The 19,443-nt window shown below is 40.9% G+C and overlaps 1 protein-coding gene across 3 annotated transcripts in view; it reads left to right on the forward strand.

Annotated features, from left to right (window-relative positions):
* Nucleotides 1-19,443, forward strand: part of Hhat (hedgehog acyltransferase) — a 344,926-nt gene that overhangs the window by 181,208 nt on the left and 144,275 nt on the right. For all 3 annotated transcript variants that reach the window (XM_058581959.1, XM_058581958.1, XM_046452232.1), the window contains exon 9: nt 6,226-6,261. In XM_058581959.1, coding sequence (XP_058437942.1) covers nt 6,226-6,261 — 36 coding nt within the window. The remainder of the gene's footprint in view (nt 1-6,225; nt 6,262-19,443) is intronic.

Below are 19,443 nucleotides of genomic sequence, written 5' to 3' on the forward strand. Positions count from 1 at the left end.
TTGATCACTCTCAATTATGCTGGGGACTGAACCCAGGGCCTCACATATGCTAGGCACCTGGTCTATATTGCTGTTGCATCTGCCTGAATTGCCACAGTGAGTAAAGGGGACCCTCTTTCCTTGGGGAACTCCAGACTGATGGAGTGTGCTTGAGTTCAGATGCTGGCTTTACCTCTAACTGTGACCATTGGACAGTCACTTATCTATGCCTATTTATTTCTCTGAAAATTGGGGATAATAATAGCACTCACATTGTAGCATTGTTTCAAACACTTGCTGTGTATATGTGTATAGCTCAGAAGAGTGGCTGGCACATATTGAGAACTGCATGTGTGTGGACCAAGATTACTAACATTCACCTCTACACTGTATGTTGTGCCCTGCCCTCACAGTGAGAAACTCTAACCCTTTACTCTTAGAAAGCCTTGCCTTTCTTTTCCACATAATCCAAAGAAGATGGGAGGCGGGATTAAATTAAAACTTGCTTGAATTCTACCATATTATGTAGTCTCCATGAAGGCTCTTACATTTAGAGATGGTTATGAGAAGTCTATTCTTTGACCTGTGTCTGGAGTTAGAATATTAGTTCTTAGTGAGACTGACACTCTGGGTTGAAACCTTCATGCATCAGTTGGTTATAAAACAATTATCATTGAGACATAACTCAAAGTCTAAAATGTGCTTTCCAGTGGAAATCTCTCATGTGTATTGTAAGAATGGATAATTTCCTGGCCATTAGTCGTATAAGGAAGAAAAATTTTGCTTTTCAGAGATTGTTAGATTCTACCACGTGAATGCAATTTTGAATGTTTAGTTTTTAAATACTGGATGGATAGGGTGATAAAGCTTAGTGTCCAGTAGTTGGACCACATGTTATAGTAGAGAAGGAGGAAGACTTTTGTTGGTTGGCCACTCCCTTCATGCTACAGGGCAACAGGAAATGGAAGACAAAGTTCTGACCACATCATTCTGGAGGCTTTGGATCTTAAGAGAATGATGATGTTGGTATGAGTTAGGTGAAATCTGTTTTTTAAAAAACCTGTGTCTATCCAGATACAAAAGGGAAAACATCATATGATTCCACTTAGATGAGGTACAGACAATTGTCAAACTTGTAGAAACAAAGAATGGTGGTTGCTAGGCCCTGGGGCAGCAGCAAAGATGACTTATTATTTAATGGGCATAGTTTCAGTTTGGGAAGATGGGAAAGTTCTGAAGATGAAGGACAGTGATGGTAGCACAGTAATGTGAATATACTTCCCCCTCCCTTTTTTTTTTTTTTTTTTTGGTGCCAAGAATTGAACACATGGTCTTGTGCATGCTAAGCATGCACTGTACTACTAAGGTACATCTCTAACACAATATGAATGTACTCAATGCCATTGACATGTACTATTACAAATGCTTAAAAAAATTTTTGTGTATAAATTTTATTCTGTGTATTTTACCACTGGAAGTAAATTATAAAAAGAAAAATGTAGCTGTGATTTATAGCCCTCCCAGCAGGCAAACATTTCCAAATTAAGCTAGTCTGAGGACCGTTTCATTCCCTTGATCTGAGCATGGGTCCTCAGGTATTACTCTGGAGGTCCCGTAGAAAGTCAAAGATCTGCTAAGTTCTCATTTTAGGTTTCCTGATTTGAAATTGAACAATATGAGGCACTTACAGCTGTTTTAAAGGTCATTCTCTTTCCCTTATTTTCCCAACTTTCCCCGTTACCAATACCCCAAGCCAGAGGTCCTGCTGGGGTTCTGAGAGATGATTTGGTTACTTCTCTGCCCAACATCAGAAACAAGAGAAAAATTATAAAAAGGAAAAGGGAATTCAATCGGTCTCCCTCAAATTGGGAAGGTAGCTAATCTGCCTCATTCCACCCTACGGAAGTGGTTAAAATATATAGGGGGGGTGGAGAAATGTAGTTGTATAGATTTAATCGGGCTATGCTAGCCAGATATTTTTCATAATTCCAGTTCCATTGATGCCCACCAATGGGCCAAAAGGACATCTTTTCAGTTCCATCCTCAGTATGAGGAAGCTGGGATGGAGGAATACTGGTTATCCGGAAATTGGGAAGATAGGGGCTTTTAATTTTAGAGGTGCTCTGCTACACCCGCACACACCTGCGTGGGTTTATTAATAAATCTTTTTGTACCACAGAATCATATCTGAATCCACCCCTGCCGCACTTGGTTATTTCTCGATATACTGCAGTGATCTTTTATCATCTCCCTGCCCCAATTCCTCTCTTACCATTCATTGTCTGTGAGATACCCAATGTGACATTCTAGAACCATAAATCAAACAATCTTAATTAAGCTTCTCCAGAGACCCTCAATATAATTGTTGTTTTCAACAAAATATCGGCAAAGATTTCTGCAAAAGAGCTTAAATGTGGTTAGACTTCCTATTTTCTGTTGCTCTGTCTTGCAAAAGCTGTTTGTCCCTGGATTTCATGTTACTTCTGTTTTTGTGGAAAAATGTGTAAATCCTCTTACTAATCTTAAAAAAATGAGACAAAGAGTACTCTGTGAACTCAAAGAAAAGAAATACTTTTATGTAGACTAAATAATTTTATGTAAATTGTAAACCTCCAAGCCCCTCTTCCCACTAGGTATAAAGTTCAAAGAATTTCTAGACTCATTGATCAGAAGAAAAAATTTGGGGGCACAAGCCATACTCTGAACCGGCTGCAGCTAATAAACCTGCTTCCTACTAATTCCTCGGGTGTCCAGGCTCCTCTGTCCTACATCAGAAGTATGCTATGCCCCACCCCCCACCTCCATCTCTCCGAAGAATGAAGTTAAAACAAATTTAAGAACTCGCTCTGCTGTTATGTTACCCTATCAGTGTTCAGGTAAAACTAAAACTTCTTATGCCCAAGGCCCTATCAGGTGTCTCCTCAGTTCTCCAAACCCAGCCTGTCCCCATTCTCTCATCCACCATGCTCTGGTTATGTTGTCCTGCTTTTGGCAACTCCAGCCTGCTTCATTCCTTCTCAGTTTGAGTCCCACTTTCCCACTTGTTTCCATACCCTAGATGTCTTTCTTTCTAGAATATTCTTCCTCTGGTTTCTGTACAGCTGTCCTTGAGCTGTACAGAAAAAATATACCCCCCTCAAGGAGGTCTTCCTGAGCCTCTGTGGGGGCTGGTCACGCTATCCTTTTGCCTCACTGGCATTTGTTGCTATCAGATATAATTTATTTACACACTGCTTTGTTTACCTCTTCCAACCAGAATGTGAGCCCCATGAGAGCTGGGGGCCTTGTTACAATGCTCACCTCTGTACCTGCCTGACGTAGAAGACACAAAGTATTTATTGAATGAGAGAACGAGTGTCAACATAGATGCAGTAAAGATGTAAGACTAGCATATGCCATTGAGCAAGCCTTGATTTCCTCCTCTTAATGTTCTCCTGTCTCATTTTCTGATGCTAATTCTACCCATGATCTTCTCAATTTCACTTCAGTTTTCAAGGGATTGTCAACTCTTTATTCTTTTTATGCTTTCCTATCATAAGCACACATCCCCCTTCTTGCTCCAGTCTCTAGTTCCCTCTGTAATCAATCACACATGCATGAGAGAGTGAGTCTGAGGCAGCATGTGTCACAGTCCCTCACTTCTGTGCAGGTAGACCCTATGCATACAGTGGTGTGTGCACTGGCATGTGTCTGGGGCAGACAGGATGAGGTCATCCCTCTGATCTCAGCTGACTCTCATGCTTGCTTCCAAGATCTGCCTGATCCTTCCAAGTTCTGCTGTTTCCTGAGCTCTGTGCTGGTCACTTGGAGGCCCTGCCCCTCCCAAGCCTTCAGCTTTCTATCTGCCCTGGGTGGGCCCTGGAAGAGTATTTTCTATTTCTGGGCCACAATGTAAGTCATCTTATGTCCCTTTTATACAATTAGTTTCTCTCACTGAGTTATTGGGAGCTCCATTAAAATAAGGAAGGAGATGAACATTTATTGAGTACTTCCTGTGTATCAAGTACTCTGCTAATCCATGTTTACATATATCGCTTATTTCTCATAAGTTGCCTGTGAATAAGTTCTCTTCATTTCCCCAATGAGGAAGATGAAGCCTAGAAAAGTGAAACAAATTTCCAGAGCCTGGCTGATACCAAGATCCTGCAGAGCACATGAGCATAAGGGAGCAGAAGAAGGTGGGCTTACCTGGAGCAGGGTAGCCATGTAGGGAGAAGCAGAATCACGTAGGTGAGAAGGGATCTGTGTATAAAATGACTACCATTTTCATCTAGCAATACTGAGAAGTAGTGAGAGCCTGTGATTTTAGAAGGGTACTTGGGAAGAATAAATAACTCCTGTCTTTTAGAACTTAATTTAACTCCTAGCTTTGTCTTCTACTGACTATGTGCTCTGCAAGTTACTTAGCCTCTCTGAACCTTAGTTCCTGCACCAGTGAATTGGGTACCACTACCTGTTGCAGCAGTAATTATATGCATATGGAGTACTGAACATAGTGCTTGCCACATTCCAAACAATAAGTAGTAACTTGTAATGGTTTTTCATTATTCTCCCTCCTACCCTAATATTATACTGAGGATGTAATGATTCCTTCCATGTCTGTTTTGTCCTGTGGTCCTGAAATAAGTCTGTTGCTTCTGTAGCTGATGTAATTGAAAGAGCTGAATAAACTTTGGATGAGCGAAGGAAGCGGAAATCTTTGTCTTAAGCTGCACATGTTTCTACCTTCCATATTGCAGATCTGGCAAAGTTACTCTTGCTACCTGAAGTGCAGATATTTACTTTTGTGGCTATGCTAAGTACCCTTGGTTTTTAAGAGGAGGGATCATTTTTTTATTTAAGAAAATTTTATTAAATATTGTTGCACAAGAACTTGGCCTCTCATTCAGGCCAATGTAAAATCTAATGTAACAAGTCAGCCACTCCAAGTAGAGGTATATCTCCCTTTTTGAGAATGGCTTGGGCAGAAGACTTAGAATAAGTGGAATCTGTGTATCTTAAATCCCATTTCTCCTGAATTTTTTAATTTTTTCAGGTAAGGTGTGTAGTGAATGATGTATCTTCTAATTTGGCTTTGAGGTTATCTATATGCATAAAAGAACCTTGTCATTTAAAGGTATCCCACAAGAAATCCTATTGTAATGTGTGTAATCACTGGGTGTTTGTCAAGTGGGTGAAGTGCCAAACCTGCTGGGTTGCTCCAGGGATAGAGCCAAAGGCCAGGGACAGGCAGGGCCTGGAAAGTCGAACCCCACCCTGAGTGAATTCCTGTGTCCATTGCCCAAAGGGACAGAATTAACTCAGTCTTCCTCAGGCCGATTGCCAACCTAGAAAGTGAGTCTGTGGATGGGACATGACAACCATCCTCTAGGTATTCTGAGCATGAACTGTGCCTTATGGACAGGAGCATCATAATTCAGTCAACATCGCACACAAAGGGAGAGAAGGCATTTGGTTCAGGAGGAGCAAGCTAATGGAACAAACCAGGGCAGTGCCATTTGTGTGCACTAAGTCAGTTGGGTGAAGTAGGAGGGTTGTGATGTGAATGGTCCACCATTGCGCAGGTCTTACTAAAGGCTCCGGTGGGTGGAGCTGCTCTTTCGCCTCCCTGCTCAACACAGACCCAACTATGAAACTGGGGTCTTTCCAGGTGGAAAGCTGCAGGGATTTTACCTGGGGGAAGCTCTGAAGACCAGGGTGGAACCTCACAAGGGTCACTTTGCTGTTGGCTAGTATTATGTGCTTTCTAAACATGTCTCATTTATTTTTGAGGAAATGAGTATCTGAGGAAATTGTCATTATAACAGGTCTCCTCTATTGGAAAAAAGAGTGGAAGGTACCTGGAAATCCACCTGCATGACCTTGATTTTTAGAGAGCTTAGACTTGCTGAGATACCTTGCTCTCAGAGAGCCATGGCTTGACATTAGAATCACGAGGAGGGCTTGATAAATTTCTGGGCCCCATCCCTAGAAATTTTGAATCATTATATCTGGACATTTGCATTTCCAACAATAATGCTGCTGCTACTTAAGGAGTCACACTTTGAGAATCACTGCCATGGAGTAATTCATTTCTTCATCATGGTTTGAATGTGTGCATATATATTATTTGTGTGAGTGTATATATACATGTATATACATACATATATACATATATATCCATACATATATATGTATTTTTTGTCAAGTTTACTATTCTGTAAACCTGTTTTGTTGAAATGCTTGTCTTTTTCCTTCTCTGAACAGGCATTTTGATGTTGGACTACATAATTTCTTAATCAGGTAAGTCAGTATTTTTTATTTTTAATACCATTGAATAGCATTTCTATCATGGAAAATTGTAATAGAAAATAAATCCTCATTAAATATCTTGATAAAATAATGGTAATTATACACTTGCAAGAAAAAAAAAAACTGCTAAAACTATTTTTTTTTTGTTTACCACAATCACACATGATTAAGTAATCAAGGAAATCTATGTTTAAAGAGATTTGTATCTGAACTAATAGTTAACCAAGATCTTAATTCTAACTACTAGGCTTTTGGAAAGACAAATAGACAAGGAAGCAGTGCCAGCTTATTCAGACATTAAACAGACCATTTAATGTTTCTCCATTGAATTTAATCTTTTGAAGCTGAATTTAATGCTTAGTATATTCAAAATTGTTAAATATCTTGTTCATAATTGAAAGATTACAGATGGTCATTTATATCCTAGCTTATTGGTGATTTTTACCAGAGTTGGCTTATGGCATATTCATTTCAAATAGCTATTAGAAAGATTAAATGGCAATATACCAAATTGTAACAGTACTTGTAAGAATTTATGTGATTTAAAAAAAAAAACATCAACTTGGGCTGGGGATGTAGCTCAGTTGGTAGAGTGCTTGCCTCACATGCACAAGGCCCTGGGTTCAATCCCCAGACGCGCGTGTGCAAACACACACACACACACACACACACACAAAATAAAACAAACCAAAAAAACCCCATCAACTTGCCGAATTTCCTAAATTTTTCATGTTGCGCATGTATTACTCTAAAAATGGTAAAAAATGGTTAAAATGCTTATTAAAAATATAAAGGAAGCAATAATGGTTGTTGAAGTGAACCACTGTAAAGATTATAGGGAAACTGTACATGATTATGTATAGTGATCTGCAAATGTGATTTTTAAATGCTATTTCATTCAGATAGCCTGCTAAGCTCTATAGGTCAGTTACAATTTTTGTATAGGTGTTATGGTGGTTCATTTTCCCATAATGCATGACCATCTATTAGCAAGATGTTCTCTGAGGGGAAATGTCCAGAATTCATATCACCTTTATTTACCCTCTCTGCTGGATTGCATATGGCAGTGTCCAAGAGAGGTCACGGGCACCTTGTCTTCTTTTTCAAGCCTCACTCCAAGGATGCACATTTTGAAGTCTCCTTTGCTTACCCCAGACTGTGGGAATATGGATTATGCTGTTTTCTTCCAGGATTTCAATCACAAAAAAAAGAATCTCTTCTTGATACACCAAGGGTGAATTAATTTTAGTAGTAGAGATAGTTACCAGCAGTCATGGAAAAGGTAGACGGGAGAAATCTTTATCTCAACTGACCAAAAAGTGTCTGTATATATTTCATGGAATGGTTAGGATTTTTGACTTGGTGGCTTTGGTGCTTTGGAAAACTCTTATGAAACTGCTCACCTAATGCCTTTTGATGAGTGCAAATTTGTACTTAATTTCTCTAACTTTGAGGGCAGAGGGTCATGCACCTATTAATGGTTAAATTCAGAGTCTTGTATAGAATTAACCTTCAACATTTGTGGTAGGAGTGAATGAAATGAGACAGAGGGTAAGTTGAATTGAAGTTGTCCCATGACTTATTCAGCACATAGTTCACAATTCTAGCATGCACCACTTATTTGGATATGTCTGGGATACTGTCATTTGCAAAAATAGATGTCTGATTAAAAGGCTTTCCTGAGTTTATTGCTTGCTAAGCTTGTGGTCTGAGCAAGAGGTGGTCTGCCTCTGGGGTCCTGTTTCCCTTTCCTCGTCTGGATTCCCATCATTTCTCCTATGTTGGATCTGTGAAAAGGGAAGAATAGTCAAGTGCCTGTAATGTAGCTGGTGCTGGGATCACCATGTCCTGGCCTTGTGGGGCAGATACTGGAAGATGCTCTAGCTAGTCACTTTCTTCAGTGTTCTGTGAAGCAAGGAGAACTGGGGAGCTGGGTTTCACTCTGCCTTGCCATCTTCCTAGAGTTTTTCTTGCCCTTACTCTGGGAGGGGCAGAGCAAATCAACACATGCATTACTTTCCTAATTGGGGAATGAGAGGTCAGTTTCCCCTTCTTGCAGGCATCCCCAGTCTCTATGAGCATCACACTATAGCATCTCCACGTCCCCAGGCTAACAACATAGACTTTTTCTTTCCTCCTCCCACCTTGGGAGCAGCAGGAGGGAGTGAAGAGATGGGTAGATAGAGGTGGTTTCTGGGAACAGAGTCAGTTCTCTGGATAGCTGGCTTTATTTGTACCTTGCTGGGTATGGTGGTGCATGCCTGCAATCCGAGCAATTCACGAGGTTGAGGGGGGAGGATCACAAATTGGAGATTCAACCTTGGATATGTCTGAGATAACTGTCATTTGCAAAAATAGATGTCTGATTAAAAGACTTTCCTGAGTTTATTGCTTGCTAAGCTTGTGGTCTGAGCAAAAGGTGGTCTGCCTCTGGGGTCCTGCTTTCCTTTTACTTCAGGATGCTATGAAAAGACCTAGAGCAACCTTTCTCCTGGTTTCTCTAAAACATTCAATTTTCAAGTTCCCCTTTTCTAATTTTTCATTGATTTTATGTTTAAAGATTTAAAAAACCAGAAAAGTATTCATATACATATTGTTTTTTATATTGTTTGTATTTAAATCTCATTTCATATATATAATTTCAAATAAATATATATTTCAAATATACATAATTCTAAATTAGACCCTGTCTTAAAATGTAAAAAGAACTGGGGATGTACCTCAGTGGTTAAGCAGCCCCAGGTTCAATAACTGGTTACCTCACAACCCCCCAAAAAGAAAAAGAAAATGAGCTCTTTGTTCTTCAGAATTTGAAGGTAAAGTCTGGGCACTGAACACAATTTAGGACTGAATCCATTACTGAGAACTGTTTCACTGGAATTATGACCCTGGAGTAGTTTGAAGAGGGTGAGGTCCAGTCGAGTGGGAGGTAAGGGAAAGGAAATGACTATTCTTAAAGAGTTGAACTATGAGGTGGAGAAAGGAGAATGAGGACAGCTGGTGGAGAAGGTGGTTGAATGGACTTTTTTTTTTTTTTTAAATGGGAGAAACTCCTTTGTTTAGCTACCAGAACTACTTCAGTGCTCTTTAGGTGCAGAGAAAGCGGTTTCAGTTGGGTAGAGAGGCACAGAGTCTGATTGCTAGGGGGCAGTCCGTGGTCCCATGGTTATTCTGGAGAGCAATGGCATTTTTCTGCAAAGCTACTCCTAGAGGAAACCTTAGGGGTTGTAAGAGTCAAGGGGATGGCACCTGATAAATCTAAGGGAGGAAAACATATTTCCCTTTGCACAAGAAATGTGGGAAGAATTGGCATCATTTTTTGCTTTTGTTTCTAGATTAAGTACATGTATTGGCTCCAACGAGCTCTTAAAGCATTCCCCGATTTGACAGACTATATTGAATGCCTAGTGTTTGCATAAAAGAAACTGGAACATGCCTAAAATTAATCAGTTGCATCTTTTACGTTGATGGAAGTCACATTGGCTTCTCTGGAGTGATGTAAATTTCCCCAGAGCCCTATCTGTGATCTCGGCCTGGGCAACTGCACAAAGCAACAGGCTTCCTTGTGAGTTGTTGGAGTGCTGCTCTGAGCTCTGGGGCAGGAAGGAGCTGTCACCTTGAATGAAATGTGAGCGTTTTGGGTATAGGTGCTTTAGGGCGACTGTGGGAAAACTCGGCTCAAGCCTTCTACATCTTATGGCAATCAAAGGGAAGACTTTGAGAAAGCAGGGATCATAAGTCACCTGAGAATAACCTGAGAAGACTGTTGGCTGGAATTGTTCATATGTCACTACAAAAGAGAGAGAAAGGAAATGACCAACTTGGAAAGAGATTCTAGAATAAAACAGCTGTTTCATTATAGATAATACAGCAGCTTGTTTAAATCTATCTTAGCTTAGGCAAAGAATTAAAAAGGATTCGTGGGTTTTTTTACATTGTACCCTGGCCTTACCACCACTCCTTCCCTTTAAGAAATGGGATCTTGCTATGTCACCTAGGCTGTCCTTGAACTCCTGAGCTCAAAACAGTCCTTCTGCCTAAGATGAGAGAATGAGTTTAAGGGATACAGGTTGCTATGAGAGGACCTACAGCAACCTTTCTCCTGGTTTCTCTAAAATATTCAATTTTTCAAGTTTCCTTTTTCTAATTTTTCATTGCTTTTATGTATACAGATTTGAAAATCAGAAAAGTATCCATATATATTGTTTGTATTTAAATCTCATTTCTATATATAATTTCAAATAAGGATCAAGCTTTTTTCCCCCCTTAACAAAATTTTCTTTATTATTTTTTCTGTATTTATTCCAAAGAGGTGTCTGTCCATGAGAGCCGCTCCTTCTGTAGTCGGGAGGATGTCTTTATCCTGTTAGCAGAAATGCAGAGTGTGAGAATCCTTCCTTTGATACTTTTTTAAGCAAATAGAAAAAGGCCATGGGTCTCTTGCATGGCTCTGAAGTTATTTAAGAAGATTTCTGGAGTTAATATGGTTCTTGGAAGATAATTTTCATTTCATAAGTAAACAGATTCTACATATGGAGTGGCATTCAGTATAGTGCAGACTGAATCCTATACAAGGCTAGCATTTATGTGAAACAGCACATGCCCTTCTGAAGCATGATTGATTCTGAAGAAGAGAGAAGGTAGCCAGGTTGGGAGGGTGGCTGTTCACTTCCTGTGCTGTCCTTTCTTCCTCTTCTGGAGTTTGGTCCGGGCTGGCCTTTCACCAGGCTCTGGAGTATCTTTGAATTGTCAGAAGGGAAGGAAATGTCATTAAAGTGTGAATGGATGGTTCACTGAGTGCTGAAATGAGCAAAACTGACATTGTTGCCTTTGGCTTTTCCTTGTTGACACCCTATGTCTGACCTATTAATAAATCTAGTTCTACAGAAGAATTGAAGAGTCGTTTGGGGGTAAAAAATAAATCGGGGTTCTGAGCTTTATGGATCACAGTGTAGTTTTTCATTTTATCCTGTACTACCAAACTTACTGGTGTAAACAATTGTTGTAGTTAATTGTAATATTCAGTGTTGGTGGAGATATCTGTTCACCATCATTGGAAGAATATCTTAGGTTGTATGAGTTTTCCTGATGTCTTTAATAAGCCAAGCAGTCAAATGAAAGATTCATCTAGACTAAAGGACTTTTGAGAGGAAAAGAGGCAGTGTTTTAGCTTTTTTTTTTCCCCTGCTGTGACCCAAAGACCTAATAAGAACCATTTTAGAGGAGGAAAAGTTTATTTGGCACCCAGAGTTTCAGAAGTCTAGGTCCTGAGATGGTTGACTCCATTGTTCTAGACCCAAGATGAGGCAGAAAATCATGAACATCATGGTGAAGGAGTATGGAGGAGGAAAGCATTTCAGGACAGGGCAGTGAAGAAGCAGAGAAAACTGTTCACCAAGGCCAAAATATAACCCCCAAAGGCATATATATCCCAGTGACCTACTTCTTTCATCTACATGCTACCTGTCTAAAGTTGACTGCCCGGTTAATTCTTATCAGTGGAATCACAGGATAGGTTAAGGCTCTTACAACCCAGTCATTTCACCTCTAAATTTTCTTATATTTTACACATTATCTTTTGGGGGACACCTCAGATCCAAACCATAACAGGTATAATGAACAGTTATCTTCCTTTTGTTCTCTTAGGATCATTGAGACCTGTTAGTGCTCTGAGCTGTTCTGGAAACAGAAGTTAAGGCATTTGTCCTGCAAGTATGATCCGGATGGAAATGGGCAGATTGTTAGAGTTGGTATTTAGTCTAGCAGCCTAAGAACAGCTAAAGCACACATGTCTTCTGGATCCACCAAGAGAGAAAGGCAATGTGTACATATTTAACTCAGAGGTGATAACTCAAAGGCTTTGATACAAAGGATTTTGATTTGTTAGTTTTGCAAAAAGAATACAGAAGCCCACTTCTGTTTGAGTAAATAATTTTCAACAGAGGTGTATAAAGTTGAATGAGATTACAAAGTCCTGCTCCAACCTAAGCTCAGCCTAGGGTCTGGGTTTTTACAGTCCTGATTAGGCACTACTGATCATCTCTTAGTGGCAACCAGAGGGGAAAAGTGGTACCTGAAGGAGCCCTAGGTCTCTTTTGTTCCTCCCTCCTGCAAACTCATATTCTTTGAAGTGGCTGTGGTATCAGTTTTCTTCCTTCAACACCACCCAAGGCCTGTGAAAACCAGAATCTAGTGAGCTGTGTGGTGCTCTTATAAGAGGGTGCTTTAAATAAAAAATGGAGAACTTGAGAGTGAAGAAAGCCAGATCCCAGACCAGGATCCAACAGAGGCAGATAGCAGAAACGAGGGCAGGTGTTGAAGACAAACTAATGCTTCCCTATGGCTGGGTCCCTGCTCTGTCTTTCCCTGTGCCCAGTTTCCAAATCCTGTATGCTCCTTGACTTTAACGTCTTGTATTTACCCCTTCCTTTCTCTTTCTGGTGGAAAAAATATCCGCCTTTGTCTTTTTTTTTTTAAAACCTCACCCAGTCCTAGTTGAGGTTTAATATATATATTAGGTCTTGTGTATCTGCAGGTTCTTCATCCAAGGATTAAACCAACTGCAGATTAAAAACATTCAAAAAAATTAAATCTGTACTGGTCATGTCCAGACTCCCCCCTTATTATTCCCTAAGCAACACAGTACACCAATTCTTGACATAACATTGACATTGTATTAGAGACTACACAGAGATTAGAGATAACTTAAAGTGTATGGAAGGATGTGTGTAGGTTATATGTGAATACTATGCCCTTCTATATAAGGGACTTGAGCATCTGCAGATCTTGGTATTTTGAAAGTGGGCTATGGGGGGAGGGTCTCCTGGAACCAGTGCTCTGAGGATACAAAGGGATGGCTGTGTACACTCACTCAGATCTCTGCCTGGGAACAGTGGGGACTTGATGAAGGCTAGTTATCACTAGCCATTTTTAACAGGGGAGAAAGAAGTACTGTAATTCCTGTGATGTTATGGAGGGCACAGGTGCAGGTGCTACCTTTGATAAAATGGGTAGGAAGAATCTCTAAGAGTAGGTAATTTGGGGTGAGAGATGAGTGAAGAGAATATGGCAGCCAGGGGATGATCTGGGCTAAACTATTCTAGGAAGAGGGAAGGGCAAGCCTCAGATCCCCAAATAGAGAAGAGTATGTTTGGGGAACAGAAGGGATTCCAGGGAGGGAAGGTAGAAGAGCCAGGAGTCCCCAGGTGAGGCTGGAGGAAGAGGGAAGGGTCAGATTGAGAACTGGGTACCATTTTAAATGCAAGAGGAGCCAAAATTTTTAAGGAGGTGGGGAAGATGTGATCTAGTTGAAAGTCAGTTTGACTAATTTCACTAGCAGTTAGTGAAGTTGGGATTTTTGAACTTTGGCCATTACCATGTTCTTCCATTTTAAGCTGGAGATCTGTGGCCCAGGCCTGTGCTTGCTCCCCAGGAAAATTCCTCTGACAACCAACACAATAGCCCTGAACTATCCTTTAATTTCTTCTTGGTGTATAAAAGATGTAATTATGTGTCCACACCAACTTGGAGGCAGCTACCTGATGGTGCATTATGGCAGTTGGCACTCTGAGGAGTGTGGTCAGCTGGGGGAGAGTCTGTTACAGCTGGGAAAAGCCACTTCCTCCGATCACAATGTAGGCTTGGAAGGGCCCCCCACTTAGGATGGAGTTTTCCAGCTTTCATGGTGTGAGGAATAATTATCTTGTCTTCAGACCTGTCAGCAAGACTGGGCTTCCGATCCTCCCTGTGTTCTTTACTCTCTCTGTTAGGGGGCTCTCGAGGGTTCAGTTCTTAGGCTTTAGCACTCCTGTCTTGGTGTCCTTCCCTTTGTGCATCAGCTACTCTAGGGCTAAGAAGCTTCCACAATCCACAGCCCAGAGCAGAGTTCCATCTGGAAGTCTTCTATATTAAATGTGGTGCAGAAACAGAACACCTTTCCTAGCTTCCCATAGATCACCACCAATGCTCGTGACAACATTCTTCGTCCCTCAGACCTCAACATCTTTCACCAATTTTCAGTTATTTGATTTTTTTCTGAATCCTCCCTCCAATTCTACTGCTACCATTTTTGAGGTAAAGCTTGTTAGAATTATTCTTCTTTGTAGCTGAGCTATATTTGGGTTTGTTAATTAGAAAATCCAGATTAAAAAAAAAACAACAAAAGAAATCCTCCATAGTCAGAGTTGAAATGCATAATTCATTTTCTGCCATACATAGCTTTTACCCATACAGATGTTCCTGTGAATAAATGTATCTTTTAATAAAATTAAAAAGAGCCCCTGGTGACTTGATTGAGACATTTGCAATGTAGAGATAGTTTTCAATGTAAAAAGCTCTGAGTCAGGGATGCTCCTAAGCAAGCTGGGCTTTAGGATCCATGGCCTCTAACCAGTGCCAGTGGGTTATTTAATAGGTCATTTGGTAAATGTTATCCTTGCCACCTTCTGAATTTCATTTCTAATGCTTGGGCTTTTTATGTTTATGGGACATGGCACAGGGTAGAAGCCAGAAATACCTTTTTTTGTGTGGCAAGGATCTTGGATCCCCAGTGTCTGAAATTTAGATTCTGAAAAGAATGATGTGTGGTTAGAGGTGAGACCTGGGATGCATTCTGGTGAGTGCGGTGGCAGTGATGCCCAGCTTTGAGAGAGGCAGTGATCCTAGAGTGGAGCCCTGTGCCCAACACTGTGAGAGCCCCTTCATCCGATTACAGTGTAGGCATGGAAGGGCCCCCACTGGAGCAGTTAGTGGTATAATTTCTCGATAGTTTCTGATTGCTTCACCTCCAAGCCTTGAAAGTCAGTTTGACTAGTTTCACTAGCAGTTAGTGAAGTTGGGATTTTTGAACTTTGGCCATTTGGGGTGCTCCTGGAGGTCATGCATGGTGCCAGAACTTCCTTAGTTTAACCTCAAGAGGAATTTACTAACTAGAGTGCATTCTCATCTGCAACTAGGAAAATCGAACGCATTTATTTATTCCATGAACACTAGAGATGCCTAGTTCAGCAGGGGGAGTGCGTGATCTTTAGTTGGCTTTGCCCGTGAGCTGCATTGATTCCACACCCCAGAATTAGACAAAATAGCAGCAATTTTTATATCGTTACTAGAAGCATCCCATGAAATGGAAAGGGCATTGGATCAGATGCAGAAGACCAGGGCCTTAGTCTGCTTTACTTCTTACTTTGCTTCAGTGATTTCGTATGTCACTTGTCCTGCTTGGACCTTAGTTTTTTTTGTTTTTGAAATGAGAGAATTATACCAGATAAACTCTACAATTCTTCCCAATCTCAGCAGGCTTGGTATATCTAATATTAGATAGCAGCTTCTGTTGTCTAGATCTGTGCTAGCCAATACACTGGTTATTAACAGCGCGTGGCTGTTTAAATTTAGGTTAATTAAAATTCAGTAAAATTACCATGATATTGTGATAGAATATGAGATATTAGGTTTCTGCCCCCTGCCCTGGTTTCTAGCACAAAGCTTCTAAAAACCTTGTAGATAAGGACACTGGGAGAATCTTCTGATATTTGGTCTTTGATCCCCCAGTTCCTCACACACAGCTCCTCAGACCTTTGTAATTTTCTGAATGATAGGAGCATCTGACACAGCTCCAAATTCCTTTGGGATTTCTTGGACGATACGCACATCTTTCCTTCTAATGAGGCAACTCTTGGTGAACTCCTGGGCAGCCTTAGGATGGGGAATGGTTGCCAGGGAAACCAACCATGTGATTAGAGGGTTAGGACTTTCAGTGGTACTTTACCTGTCACCCCCACCTCTGGGCGGAGGAGCAGGGATAAAGGTTTTCTTAATTGCCAATGAGTTAATTATTCATGGTTATGTAGTGAAGCCTCCAATAAAACCCCCCAAAATAAAGATCGAGGAATTTCCAGGTTGAAGAACACATGAAGATACCTGGAGGGTGGAGAACCCAGAGGAGGCATGGAAGTGCTATGTTCCCTCTCCTATAACTTGCCCTATGTGTCCCTTCTATCTAGCTGTACATCTGCATTTAAAAAAAATTCTTTATAATAAACAAGTCAATGTGTTTCCCTGAGTTCTGGGAACCATCTCAGCAAATTAAGCCTGAGAAAAGGGGGTCCCGGGAACCCCAATTTATAGGCAGCTAGTCAAAAGCATAAATAAAACAACCTGGGACTTTCCACTGATGTCTGAAGTGGGTGCTGGTCTCCTGGGACTGAGCCCTTAGCCTGTAGGATCTTTCCCTAGGTAGACAGTGTCAGAATTGAACAGCATTGGCAGAACTAGTGTCTGCTGGAGGATTGACTGCTGAGTGTGTGGGCAGGAACCCCCACACATCTGGTCACAAAAGTGTTCTGTGTTGAATGTAAAAGAAGGAAAAACACCTTGGTTTTTTTCCCCCTAACTTGGTAATTACAAAATCAATTCCCCTGTTGCAGTAGCCACCTTTTAAGTGCTCAGTGATCAAGCGTAACAGCTGGCTAATCTATTGGACAGCACAGATAGGAAAATTTTCTGTCAGTGCAGAGAATCCCCTGGGATAATGTGGGATTGGGTCTTATAGTGTCATCTTGTACTTCCTTTAGGGGAGATGCTGGGGTTCTGTTCTATGTCAAGCTGACTTTTTGATTCATCATCATGCCCCATATATAACTCACCACCTCTCCTGTTTTCCCTCATGCCTTAACCTTACTCCTCCCAGGGACTGGTACCCCACACTCTCCCACCAAGGCAGAAATTTTGGTATTCTAGAAATTTCCTTCTTCAACCTCTATACCTATTTGTCTCTAATTCTGTCAGTTCCCCCAATTAAATATTGATTGAACAGGCTCTGTTTTCCTCATTCCTATTATATTCACTACAACTGAGAATTCTTTCATCTTTCATTTGGCTTCTGTGAATCTACCTGGAGTTTTTTTTTTCATTCCAGTGTGTCCCTTCACTCTGTGTGTAAGGGCACTAAGCAAAATGCAGTTTAAAAGCAAACAAAATGCAGTTTTAATTGGTGAGTCTCCTGCCTTCGCTGTCATATACTCAGCTTGTGGATGTAACTCACAGCTCTTCCCCCGTCTTGTCACATTTTTTTCTATTCACTGAGTAAGTCACGCTCATCTGTTTCCTTCTTGCATTTTGTGCATGCTTCAGTCTGTCTTCCCGCACAGGCTCCTCAGCACCCAGGTGGGAGGTCACCTCTGCTGTGTAGCCACTGCCACCTCCCCTCAAGGAGTCAGTGCTTCCAAGGTGCTGTGCTGCCTCTTCCAAAGCATGGCCCATGTTTGCAGCTCGGGCTCTGTTGTCAGGTTGTCTGGGTGTGTGTGCTGGTCCCGTTGCTCTCCACTAACCTGCCTAGCAGTTCTGGGCTTCACTTTCCTCACCTGCAAAATTGGCATTAACAGTACCTACTCCACTTTTTTCTTTCCTACATAAAGATTTTATTTTTCACGGAGCAGAAGGGACTCTGTCCTCCTTGGGAATGGCTTTCCTCAGGGCAGCCAGGATAATGTTCAGCCCCTCTCACTTCCTCTTGGTCGGAATACATGTCCTCCCTGCACCCCACCTACACGTCCTAGACTTGACACTCATTTGTCCTTGGAGAGCTCCAGTAGCTCCTTACTGAGCCATTGTGCTCACACACTTCTCAAATTCCTTGGTAAGCTTGGTGAGGCATGCGTGAGGGCAGCTGTACCTCGGCTTGCTCATTCTTTTTTAAATTTTTTATTCTTATTATACATGACAGCAGAATGTATTACAGTTCATATTACACATATAGAGCACAATTTTTTATATCTGGTTGTATACAAAGTATATTCACACCATTTGTGTCTTCATACATGTACTTAGTGGAATGAGATGGACATCATTACGCTGTCTTTCCTATCCCCATGTTCCCTCCCTTCCTCTTCTACCCCTTTACCCTATCTAGAATTGATCTAATCCTCCCTTGCTCCCCCTCCCAACCCCACTGTGAAGCATCCTTCTTAAATTAGAGAAAACATTCGGCATTTGGTTTTTTCAGATTGGCAACTTCACTTAACGCTATGTTCTCCAACTCCGTCCATTTACCTGCAAATGCCATGATTTTATTCTCTTTTAATGCTGAGTAATATTTTAATGCTGTGTGTGTGTGTGTATGTGTGTGTGTGTATATATATATATATATATATATATATGTCTGTGTGTGTGTGTGTATATATATATATATATATAATATATATAAAATATACCAAAGTTTCTTTATCCACTCATCTACAGAAGGGTATCTAGTTTGGATCCACAGTTTAGCTATTGTGAATTGTGCTGCAATAAACATTGATGTGGCTGTGTCCCTGTAATGTTGTTTTTAAGTCCTTTGGGTATATACCAAGGAGTGGGATAGCTGGGTCAAATGGTGGTTCCATTCCCAGTTTTCCAAGGAATCTCCATACTGCTTTCCATACTGGCTGCACCAAGTTGCAGTCCCACCAGTAATGTAAGAGTGTGCCTTTTTCCCCACATCCTCGCCAACATTTGTTGTTGTTTGTCTTCACAATAGCTGCCATTCTGACTGGAGTGAGATGAAATCTTAGTTTTAATTTGTATTTCTCTAATTACTAGAGATGTTGAACATTTTTTTCACATATTTGTTAATTGATTGTATATCACCTTCTGAGAAGTGTCGTTCAGTTCCTTGGACCATTTATTGACTGGGTGTTTTTTTTCTTTGTGTGTGTGTGTGTGTGTGTGTGTAGCCTTTTGAGTTTTTAGTGCTCTGATGTGCAAGTGATAAAAATTTGCTCCCAAGCTATAGGCTCTCTCTTTACCTCACTGATTATTTCTTTTGCTAAGAAGCTTTTTAGTTTGAATCCATCCCATTTATTCTTGATTTTTAACACTTGCACTATAGTAGTCTTGTTAAGGAAGTAGGGGCCTAATCTGATACGATGGAGATTAGCACCTGCTTTTTCTTCTATTAGAGGCAGAGTCTCTGGTTTAATTCCTAAGTCCTTGATCCACTTTGAGTTTTGCGCATGGTGAGAGATAGGGGTTTAATTTCATTTTGTTGCAGATGGATTTCCAGTTTTCCCAGCACCATTTATTGAAGAGGCTATCTTTTCTCCAGTGCATGTTTTTGGCACCTTTGTCTAATACAATCACCTTGTGGCCCTTGATAAGACCTATGACCTTGGGGTAATTCCAAGCCATGACTGCTGC

This window comes from Marmota monax, unplaced genomic scaffold (assembly GCF_021218885.2).
Source record: "Marmota monax isolate L192 unplaced genomic scaffold, Marmota_monax_Labrador192_F-V1.1 WCK01_AAM20220418_F8-fsc00105, whole genome shotgun sequence".
Lineage (NCBI taxonomy): Eukaryota > Metazoa > Chordata > Mammalia > Rodentia > Sciuridae > Marmota > Marmota monax.